We start from the raw sequence: 12,270 nt of genomic DNA, 5'->3' as shown, positions 1-12,270 counted from the left end.
CCAGTGTAGTTCTGCAGTCTATAGTCCGAGATGGAAATCTTGTGGATATTTGGCGCTGCCGAAACCCCCAGGCGCGGGAAGGCACGTGTATATCGGATTTCCATTGTGCATGGTCCCGCCTGGACATTTGGCTGGTGTCAAGGGATGTGGCGGCTTGGACTACGGATGTTTCACGTTTGCCGCGTACGTTATCGGACCATGCACCGTGCATGTTTCGGTTGACGGTCCCAGGGTCACTCCCCCGGGCGTATTCATGGCGTCTCCCACTACATGCCCTGTTGGATGAGGTCTTCAGGGAAGAGATCCAAGGGGACATCATTGATTATTATACAAACAATGAAGGGTCGGTAGAGACTGAGGCTTCACTATGGGAGGCCTTTAAGGCGGTAATCAGAGGCCAATGTGTTGCACGACAGGCGGGGGTACTTAAAGCGATCCGTGGCACGCTGACTTCCGTGGAGGCCCGGATTAAAGAACTAGAGGGGGTGTTCTACTCTACAGGTGGCTCCAATGTGCCACAGAGGCTGAAGGCTCTTCTGTTGGACTATGCGGAAGAGGCACAGTGTGAAAAGAAATTCCTGAGCAAATACGCCGAAGCGTGCAGATATGGTGAGGGAGATAGACCGGGTTGCACACTTGCGGAGATGATTCGGCCATCTAGGTCAGCGACGTTTGTACATGAGATCCGAAACCCTCAGGGGGTCATGGTAAAGGGGCACACGGAGGTGTTGGACGCATTCGCTAAGTTCTATAAACAGCTATACACGACCACTCAGGGTTCATGTCCGGAGGAGCTGGATGCATTTCTGGACACATTGGCATTGGTTTGGTTTAATGACTCACATAGGCAATACATGGACCTCCCATTCACTGTGGAAGACGTGACACAGGTCATTAGAAGTTTGCCTATGGCCAAGGCTCCCGGACCAGATGGTCTAACAACAGCTTTCTATAAGGCTTATGCTGAGGAGCTGGCGCCTCAGCTATTGGAAGTATATGGAGAGGCGCTGCAGATGGGGATACTTCCTAAGTCCATGAGGGAAGCGGTGATTGTCACGCTCTTAAAGCCAGGGAAACCGGAGGAGGAGCTGGATTCATTCCGTCCCCTCTCCATGATAAATGTCGATTTAAAAATATTTGCAAGGCTGTTGGTAAACAGACTGCAGCCACTTTTACCAATGATAGCGCTTCCAGACCAATCGGGATTCATCCCGGGGCGATCTACATCCCATAATTTACGAACGATCTTCTCAGTCCTTCACTACTTGCATCCGAGTGAAAAGGCTGCGGTGGTATTCCTGGACGCCACTAAAGCGTTCGACACCCTCAAATGGTCATACTTATTCTCTATTATAAAACGAATGGGGTTTAGCCCATTTTTATAAGGTGTATCCAGCTGCTGTACACCTCCCCGTAGGCGCGTGTGCGAGTCAATGGTCTGTTGTCTGACCCCTTCACAATCTCGTGCGGGACTAGACAGGGGTGCCCCTTATCCCCTCTTTTATTTGCTATTGCAATGGAGCCATTAGCGGCCCGAGTTAGGCAGCACCACACCATGAGAGGCATTGGCTTTAGTTCCCGTAGCCTGCTCATTTCCCTGTATGCAGACGAGGTTACGTTGTATATCACAAATCCTGAAGATAACCTAGACCCACTGCTGAGGGAATTCATTCGTTTTGGCGGGCTCTCGGGTGTGTGCATCAACTGGGCTAAACAGTGATTTTCCGTTGACTGATGGCACCCCCCAGGTGACGTCGGAGTTCCCCTTGCGTTGGGAGGCGGGGGAGGTTAAATACTTGGGGATCTGGGTGAGTCGTGATACACAAGAAGTGTGGCGCTTAAACTACGGCCGCATGATGGTGTGGCTGGAGGACAAAGTAAAGCTATGGGCGAGGCTGCCACTGTCTCTGGCAGGTAGAATAGCCCTGGCTAAAATGATCATTTTGCCAAAATGTTTGTATTTGTTTGTCAACATACCGCTCCCGGTCACAAAGCACTTCCTGAACACAATCAAGTCTCACCTCCTGACAATGACGTGGGCGGGCAGGTCAGAGCCTCCTGGGATCTTCTCACTCTCCCGTTGAAACAGGGAGGTCTGGGCGCACCAGATATGCACCTCTGCGCATTATGCGCGCAAGCTCAATTCCTACATTATTGGGTGCACCCAACCCCTTTTCAGCCACATGTGGCATTGGAAGCAGACAATATGGCCCCGATCCCGCTCATGGAGGCGCTATATCAAAACCCGCGCCGCCCCACAGTGGATATAGATTCGGCTGGTACCTTATGCTGGGCGTGGGACGAATTGCGTAAGAGGGCAAGACTCCCGTTGTTATATGCCCCCTCTGTTCCTCTGCTACAGAACCCAATGATGCCCTGTGTGTAGGATAGCATCGGTCAGTCACTGGCTGCGAAACTGAAGCTCCGGACGTTTGAGGACCTGTATCCGGGGGGCATGTTTTGCACGCCACCTGTCGCAACCATGGAGCGGGAGGTGACATTCGCCGAGAGCTTCTTGTATCACAGAATTCGAACAGCGTGTCGTTCTTTATGGGCGGAATTCCCAAAGGCACCGCCGACGTTGTCCGCACTGGAGAATCTGCTAAAATTCCCTTCCCCGCGAAAACTAGTTACCCGTTTGTACACTCACATGCAAGACTCTGCCCCGATCGAGACGCCGAACTCTTAAAAATCGGAATGTGGAATTGGATGTAGAGTTATCGGACGAACAATGGGAGTATTGCTGTGGGCAGCTGACGGAGCTCTCCCCGAATTATAAGCTACGTCTGATCCACTTCAAGTACCTGCACAGATATTACAGGACTCCGGTTAGTCTCCATCGTATGGGTCTCCAAGCAGGGAATGATTGCTGGAGATGCGGTTTTGCATCAGCTAAATTTTTGCATGTAGCGTGGCATTGCCCTGGGGTGGCTGCATTCTGGGTGGAAATATTTGACTCAGTGAACAACATACTGGGATTGGTGCTGACTCCAACACCTATGGTGGGACTACTGGGGTATGTAAAGGACTCGCCTCCCAGGCTGCGCAAGCTGCATGCCATACTCCTATTCGCTAAGCGTCAGGTTGCAGTGCATTGGGGTAGACGGAGAGTGCCTACTGTTAAGGAATGGGTCAGGGACATTACCTACGGGCATACCCAACTAAGTACATATTGGGAGCTGATGCCGCCTGCCTCCAGACCCCGGAACATATGGGATCCTTTTCTGACTTGGAGTAGGGACGCACGGGGGAGGTCGAGACATTGACAGAGACAGCATCGTGAGCACGGTTGTAGATGTGCACTAATACTGCCTGGTTGAGGACACTAGTCTGAGGGTAAAGTGTGGTATGAGTTACCGTAATGGGCCCTCTCAGGGAACGATATGCCTGGAAAGTATATGTTAATAGTACATCCGAGATCACACCTGTATACTAAGGCACCAGAGGATGTTCAGGGGAATATATGTGAGTTTGGGGGGTGGTAGTAGCGCGATATACGACAGTCGACATGTAAAAGTGGGCACATTTGAGACAACTTTTCGTTTATCAGACATGTAACTGGCTTGTTTGTCTGTTTCATTGTTGTTGAATCAAAATGTCAATAAAAAAAAATAAAAAAAACTATGTCTTGTGGTTTTGCGAGAATAACGTCCCCCGTCAACCCTGAGTTCTGGGACCAGTCTGCTTGCCCATTCCCTCCTGTCCAGCCATGCTATGAGTTTCCCAGCTTTATCTCCCATGTCATAAATCCTACCCTGCCGTTCCCTACCCAATGTCGTGGCCCTATCCGTGATTAGCACTTTGTAGTCATGTTGTTTCAGACTCAGTAAGTGGAGCTTTTCTGGCGTCACTCCGGATTCTAGGTCTCTTTCCAGCCTATAAATTTCAGCTTCAGTGTCTAGGATCTCTTTTTGTTTATCTTTCTTCCATCCTGAAATTAATGATAGAGTCTGACCCAGAATTACAGTTTTAAACGCTTCCCACAAGGACTGGGAGGAGGACACGGACCCCATATTATCGGAAAACTAATCATCAGTGGCTTTACTGAGGGTTCGGCGGATTGTCGGGTCACGCAGGTACCAGGGGTTAATCAGCGCTATTCTTCCCACTGCGGTTTGATTAAGGACTATGTGGACCCATACCGGTGAGTGGTCGGATATGCCCCTAGCTAGGTGCTTGATCTCGTGGATATAGGCGGCATGTGCCGCAGGTACCAAGCAATAGTCCAGGCGGGAGAGGCTATGGTGCGCCCCGAGTGAAAGGTGTATTGTATTTGATCTGAGTGGTATATTCTCCACCCATCTACCAGTCCCATGGTTTCGAGAAAGTCAGGCAGCCATCTAGAGGAAGTTCCCATGTCTCTAGGAGGATAACGGTCTAGGGTGCCAGAAACCACTTAAAATCGGCCCCAAGGACTAAAAGGTCATCTGGAATAGTGAGCAGGACTGAACCCAGGTCTGCAAAGGTGGTACCCTGCAGGCCTGGAGGCACATATACGGACATGAATGTAGCAGGCCTGCCCTCCCATGTGCCCAAGACCCCAACATATCTACCCCGACTGTCCGTCACTGTGGAGCCGATGGCAAGGTGGAAATGCGTTCTTCATCATGATACCTACGCCCCGGGAGCCAGAAGTAAATCCCGCATGTGCAACCATCTTGTACCCCCCTCTGTGCAGTGCCTTACATAGATTTCCGATCAGGTGCGTCTCTTGGAACAGGACAATGTCTGGAGCCTGTCTCTTGATGTACTGGAGAACTACACCACGCTTGATTTTGCCCCCGAGACCGTTTACATTCCAACTCATTATCTTAACATTCTTGTCCCCCATTTCCCTCTCTATACAGTTCGTGAATACCAGAGTTCTCGGTGATATAGTTAAATCCAAATACCGATGTGGAAAACAAAATACAAAACAATACAATTCCCCCTCCCTGCTGCCCTGCACTCTGGGCATAAAACTGCCCATAGTAAACTTGCAGAGTGCCTGTCGTCGTAAAGAATAACTATTAGTAGTAAATGAAGAACGTGGCTACCCGCTTTCCCATCCCCCCCCTTTGGGTGCACACAGAATAAAGAGTCCCCAACAGGAGTCCCGCACCAAAGTTCAGAAAGGTAGTCTCAGAGCGGGGAGGCATCTTCCCGGAGTCCACCCCCACCGCAGCCCGTTACCTGTCCGGTCAACCATAACATCTGACCGGTGCCAGAAGTCACTCTTGTCCAAATTATCTCGGTCAGCCGTGGGCCTGCAAGGTGAGGTCACTCCCAGCAGTACGGTCATGTGAGGCTGCCTCCTTCCGAAACTCAAGCCAGGCTGCGGCCTCCTCCGATTGTTCAAAGAACCAGACCTTCCCTTCAGATTCCACTCGTACAGGAAATAACATGGGGTATTTCAGACCCCTGTCCCTAAGTTTTTGTTTCACCGCTGTAAAGGACCGTCTTTGACGCTGCGCTCGCTGCGTGAAATCAGGGGAAAAGTAGATATCCGCATTCTCAAAGCGAAGTGGGGTACCCTTTCTGGCGTTTTGAAGAATCACATCTCTGTCTCGGTAATCTAATACTCTCGCCAGCATTGGACGCGGAGGGGCTCCCGGCTTGGGGCGACCACCAGGGACCCTATGTGCCCTTTCGATGACAAAAAACTTACTTAGTCCCTTGGGCTTAAGGTATTGTAGGATGAGGTCCTCGACAAAAAGGTCGGGGGCCTGTCCCTCCGCCTTCTCCGGCACACCCAAAATGCGCAAGTTATTTCTGCGCAGACACCCTTCATAATCATCTAGTTTGAGGTCAGTGGCTTTGCGAAACGTTTGCAGGTGCTGCAGCTTACCCTGAAGCTGGGCGACGTCATCTAAGAGGCTGGCAGTGGTGAGCTCCACCTGCTTGACCTTTCCATTGAGATTAGTAAGATCGGCTCGGATCAGGTTAACTTCAATCGCAATGGTGTCCATTTTATGCTCCAACGCAGATTGGGCAGCGGTGATGGCCTTCATGACATCTTTTAAGGACAGTTCCTGTTCCTGCCCTCCCTGATCAGCCAGTGGAGCCACCAACCGACTGTCGGCTCTGGAGTACGTCTTTAGGCATGGTATAACTGTCCAACCTGTTCGATTGCAGTGCTTTGGGACCTTTCGTGCCAGACGCTTTGCTTTTTTCTGTGGCCACCGTGGCTTCCCAGCAATCTGTCCCCAACCAGCGTGCCTCCGCGACTGTTGCTAGTTAGATGCTGCTACAGAACGCCAGCAGACCAAGTCTACGTCAGCCTGCCACTGATTGTGCCTGCGCGGCATGGAGCAGCGAAGTTGCTCAATGTCCTCCAGCTTATTGGGTTGGTGTGCGGGTAGGGGCTGAAAATAGCGATTAGGGGCACTTGCGGCACTGTGCAGGAAACACATCGCTATCTCCCAGCGTCGAAGGAGTAAACTGCCATGTAGAGAGCAGACTCGAGATACTAGGGCATATTCTGGCCCTTCCAGCATGGTCGTGGCGTAGCGGCCCACCCTGGAGCCACCTCCGCCAGCTGCTTTTCTCCTGGACTCAGTGCGCTATGTGAGGAGTGTCTACCCCCCCGGGCCGGGCTCCCAGCAGGGTTACTGTAACCTTACCTCTTACTTAGAGTGACAGTGAAGAGGAGGGGGGCCCTCTCATTCAGGCCCCATTGCGGTGTCCACCTCACTCGGCACTCCGGGCCCCACCGCACTGCCAGTGTTCTCCAGGGCCGGTAGAGGCACGATCATCAGAGCGGCCGCAGCAGTTATTATGCATTTAATTACGGGCGGCGGTTCCTGAGCAGGTTCTGTCCCGCTGAAATTGCCAGATGTGGTGGGCGGGGGCCTCCGCCCACAACGCAGTGTTGAAGCGGGGCACCGCCGGGATGTAGGCCACGCATCCGCCCCCTCACAGCGGCAGGTCAGCAAAATTTAGTCCCCGGCTCCATGGCCCGTCTAGGCCCGCCACCTCCGTGACCGATATCTCTGTGGTCGGAAAGCTGGCGGCGACGGGAGTCAGACCAGGCGCTTCCGCTATTATGAAGGTGTGTTTCCCACTCTAGGGACTCAGGATGGTGAAGCAGGATAGCTGCGCTAGGCTCGACCTAAAAATGTGCTTGGTCCCTCCGAGGCTTTGTGCCAGAGACAGAAAGGATTCAAAAGATCCTGATAGGAAAGGGTACTTTTCTAAAATCAGAGATGTGTACTTTGTCTCATCTATGTTCCTGTACTATTTACATTCACACACTATGGATAAATGTAGGGAAGAAACACCAAAGAAGATGTCTGCTTATGCAGTTCTGTGTAATGTGGTTAGCTAGGAGTAGAGCAGGATTCGTTTTTTCACCAGAGATACTGACGTCAAACTCAAACTCAGTGCCTTCAAGTCAGGAGCTCTGCATCAAAGACACCAGATGTACCACAAGTGTAAGAGAGGATTGAGTAGCACTTCTGTTCATTCTGTAAGTAGAGTTTACACCTAAACTGTTTTCTAAATTTTGGACCTTGGACACACACTTAGAAAGCTTTCCTGGTAAGAACTAATTAGACGTGCATTGCACAAACATTCTGCAGTAAGATAGGCAATATAAAACAAGAAGGAACCAGAACGTTGAAAAGGGATAATTAAAAAGGTATATATGATCTGAAATAATGATAATTGCGAATGGGTGAAGAGAAAAAGGCCATAAAACAAAATAAAGAATTTAAAAACACAAAGATCTTTCAGTCCAGGTAACACAATTTGCAGTTTGCTTACCCGGCTGCCTGAGCATCTTTCAGCCTGTATAGAAGGCCGGTGGTACTTCTGAGAAGGTCTAACTGACCCTGTTAAAAAATAAAACAAATGGCAATTTTCAAATTAATTAACAACTGTTTTTACCTCATTTACAGAACATGTACATTTAAAATTATTTTTCTTTATTGCTCAGATGAATAAGAAGGTGTGTAACATGTCGCTGTACACTAAAGGGGCGTAGTAAACAGGAATGCTTAGTTGGTAGCAATCATTAAACAAAGACTATTTCCAGACTGTCAAGTTAATAAATGTTTCCCACACCATGAAACCTTTTTTTCCACACATCAGGACCTTTAGATATTCCATATGCTATTTGTACATAGTAAGACTAAATGTTCATATTGTTCATAAATGTCATCTGATGATAAAAAGTCTAATCACATTTTCCCCCCGAATGCCGGCAAGGAGACCCACTACGTGAATGCTGCATGCTAACAGCATATATATTATACTATATATGCGATTGTGCTAAATCTCGTTATGATTTATGATATGTACTCACTTTATGAAGCATCTCCAAAAAATTATGTTCTGTAGAACGTTTGTTATTACCAGTGTATTTATGGCTGTTACTCTTGTTTAATGGGGGGAGAGAAATACCTGCAACTCGGTCCTTTTCCCCACCATTCCTACTTTTTAGGTTTTGCTTACACGGCGCTTGTGAAATCTATTGTATTTTATATAAATCTTAAAAGGGGCTTACATCCTGCCTTCCCTTATCATTGATGTGTATGCTTGACTCTCACTTTTACTGTTTCTATTGGTTGTAGCATACCATTTCCTGTTGTTCTCCGTGTCTTCTTCTTATCAGTTTCCCAAGGCCGAAGTACTCCTTTCCATCCGCTTGAACTTGTTATTTTAATTGCGAGTGAGCACGCTGCTTTTTTCAACCTACTTCTTGGTGACTGTGCTGCTTACAGAATTTAAATGTAACATTTCTTTGGTGCGAGTTCTTCGCATATTTTTATATATGTAGGCACAGGAAGATTAAGCGATTTGCTTACAGGATGTTGAGCCGATGCAGAGACTTGAACCTTGTTCCCCAGCTCTAAAGTCAGCTGTTCTGGCCGCAACTCAACATCCTCTCCCCTCTCTACGAGCCTTGCTTTCTTCAGCTGTCTAAATGGAGGGCACTTTAAGCAAATCAAGCAAAGGTGTAGCAAGTATTTCATATGCCCTAAATAAACTCTGTTCTACTGCATCATAGGATGCCCATTTATTTAACTGGATATGCCATTTACCAAACCAATTGCATAACAAGTAAACATTATTTTATTTTCAATTACTCTTAAGGCGTTTATAATATCTATCCCCAAGTCAAGACTTCTACAATGGATTCTATAATGGCTATAGCTGGCGACTTTTAGAACTTGAAAACAACGTGGAGTTGTGGCATCATGTGAATTTGGGGAAATTAGTTTACAGCTTTGTTCCCTTTTGTAATGCACTTTGTTCAAGCAGCATCCATTAGTAAGGGCTTTTTTTCTTGCTTCCCCAGTCATCTTGGCTTCATTATCGTTAGTGCTTGCACTCATTTCTTCCTGACCCCTCCATGGCTTCCGCTCCCCCTCCTTGAACTCAATCCTTTTGGCAAATTTGGTTTCAGCAGCAGCAAGATCTTGCTGTGAATGCCAATGAAGGCTGCTTTTACGCCTTTATCATGCAGCACTGCTTCAAACCAAAATCACACATCTTTCAAACTATTTACCTAGTCTACCTGAGCTGTTACAGTGTTAAAAACCAAGAGATACCGCTGCAAAACTCCAAAACCTCCTGTTGTTTAAAATAAAAAATAAAAAACACACAATTTACAGCCTGGCGCAAGTAGTTTGATTTCACTACATTTTCTGTGATTTGTCGTGTGAGGTAACTTATGCATTTAGGAGTTAAATTCTCATGCTTGCAGTTTAGTAAAATGAACGTTGCGCTTTACACCTTAATTTTTTGTAGTTGCAGTGAGAATAAATTATTTGCCTGGACTCACAGGATGTTGAGCCGACGCAGAGACTTGAACTGTGGTCCCTAGGTCCGAAGTTGGCCGCTCTGACTGCTACACCACATCCTCTTATCATATCTGTAGTCTGTTTTCTGGGACAGAGCCAAGAACACAGAATCCCCTTCAGAAGCTCACCTAGCACTTCGCCTCTTCAATTGTGCTGATTGTTTGCATAACCTAACAAGCACGCCTTACGAGTGCATCTGCAGGCTGTCTCTCTCCTCCCCGTGTCTTGCAGTCTCCTCCCGGGTCACACCTCGTTGGTTCCCCCTTCATTTTATTTATTTATGCTTCCACAGATAAAGCTCCCATCTTTTTGACATAATTTGGCCCCATCCAATAAACTAATCTCTGGGTCTTTTAAGTCATTTCCCTTAAGACTACAAGGATGAACATTAAGTCCTCTGTGCAGAGGCACACAAGGGACCCCTGTGGCAGGACTCAGCATTTACTACTGCAAGATGTCTTTCCAGTCAGAGCAAGGTGCTGCCAGCAAAACGCATTTCCTTCTCACCCAAACTCGATCCCCGGCCTCATCTGCATTCAAACTGTATTTATCGGGTATGTTTTTTTTTCTTTGTCCCTCCCCCGTTTACCATATCTCTCTGCTTTATAATACCACCAGTAACAGCACAATATATTGCCTTTCTCAATATACAAGTCAAAACACTTTAAAGGAGTTTCAGTAACTTATATTGCACAACTACTCCCCAAGCTACAACGTACAACAAAAAACAGCGTTTTATTAATAACATAGGCGAAACCTATTACATTTACCAATGCTTGTTAATGAAAGCCGGAAATTAATTCTGGACTGGTCACTCCAAGCATCAGCTCCAGCATACAGGTCCTCCGGAACAGGCTACCTGTTTTCTCTCAGTTTGTTTTTTTCCCCAGGGAGAAAACCTTCATCCTATTTCCCATCAAGAGTTTATATATTAAACATGAGCAGAATGCATGCCAAGCTGCTTATGGTGTCTGATGCTAAGACTATCATCCTTTTGCCCCTGTTGTCCTCTCAATATTCTTGTACGTCCAGCCATGCCAAGATGCTTCTTACCATTTTACCTTATGCAAAGTTGTGTTACATTTGGTAGGATTCTCTTTTTGCCAAGCTGCTTCTTGCAATTTTATTTTACACAAACAGTGTTGTTACTTTTATTAGGATGCTTTTCTTTTCAATGTATAAACTTTCCATCACCATTTTTGTTTTTGTAATATTTACTTTATCAAAATAACAAAATGTTTATTTCCAGCTATGCAGTACAACTCTGTAAACGTGTAATTTTTTTCTGTGCTTCCATAATGTTTATAATTTTGAAAGTGAAGCTGAAAACCTGGCCCTTTACCTACACCATTTAGCGCTTCAGGTTTGTGAACTGAGATCTATAGGACTCATTTACACCAGAAAAGAGATAGCACCTTCAACCTGTGCCCGTTACACATCCTAACAAAATCTATTCACATCTGGTAATTTCATGGCGAACTGAGAAAAAACGAATCTTTTGCCTTTAACTACAACCCTGGATCAAAAGGGTTTGGGTATAAAAAGTAGGTTTATCAAATCTAGCACTGCCCTGTGCCATTATACAGCAGAATATCGAACACCCATAGTCTGTACTACTAGCAACAGCTAGAGAATTTTCCAGGCTCCAAGACGGCTGCTATGGCTAGTAATATAGGTCACATGTGGTCAAAGAACTTCTTAATAAGTGATACTAGCCAAACATATCACATTTGCTCAACACCACAGAATGCCAAACTGAAAAGTACAGCTCAACTCAAACTGCTCTGACGTCCTCTATTGCACAGTACAACTTCTCCGGATTTCAAAGCATAGATTTGGAAGTATCGTCTGTGCTATTCTCCAAATTAAAAACGTTTGCCCTCGTGCTCATTTACCCAAATAGCAAGACACTACAGAAGTCAACATGGCCTTTTCACAATAAGAGCAAGTACTCACTGACTGTTTGCTATAGATTTGTGCATACAATGCACACTTGCCCCCTACAGGGGTGGCCTAGCCTACAGGAAATGGGATGATTTCCAGACAGACTAATTCACTTTCAAGTTCGCTGTGCCTGGGGCAGTCAATAACATCACGCATGTCAAACATGTGACTGACACAGTCCCAGAGCTGCTGACCTTTCAAATGCACCAGTTTGTAAAGCATCCTACCCATTTCAATACAAGTCTGCTGTGATCTTTCGCACCGGTGAGATGCAGTGGCCATGCCTTCATGGTTGGGCCCAAAGGCTATACATTTCAAAGACTTATGTGGCTGAGCTCGCAGGAAAAAATGCACCATTTCCAACAGTCGGCACAAATATAAGTCCTCAGTGATGCTTTTAATTCTACACATAAACTGAATGCCAAGGGGCACTTCAACCCCCAATACCAGAGCAGGCGCTCTAGGCCTGAACTGCCACTTTGGCTCCTAAACCAAACTACACAGCAGGTATAATTGGGTATGTACCCAACATATGATTTAT

At 47.0% G+C, this 12,270-nt stretch overlaps 1 protein-coding gene across 1 annotated transcript in view; it reads right to left on the bottom strand.

Annotated features, from left to right (window-relative positions):
• The window catches only part of POLR3F (RNA polymerase III subunit F), a 159,985-nt gene that overhangs the window by 131,594 nt on the left and 16,121 nt on the right, over nucleotides 1-12,270 (bottom strand). Inside the window, exon 3 of the mRNA XM_085611768.1 lies at nucleotides 7,744-7,811. Coding sequence (XP_085467894.1) covers nucleotides 7,744-7,811 — 68 coding nt within the window. The remainder of the gene's footprint in view (nucleotides 1-7,743; nucleotides 7,812-12,270) is intronic.

This window comes from Triturus cristatus, chromosome 6, assembly GCF_964204655.1.
Source record: "Triturus cristatus chromosome 6, aTriCri1.1, whole genome shotgun sequence".
Taxonomy (NCBI): Eukaryota; Metazoa; Chordata; class Amphibia; order Caudata; family Salamandridae; genus Triturus; species Triturus cristatus.
The sequence above is the reverse complement of the archived record's forward strand: the minus strand, read 5'-3'. Positions and strand labels throughout refer to the sequence as shown.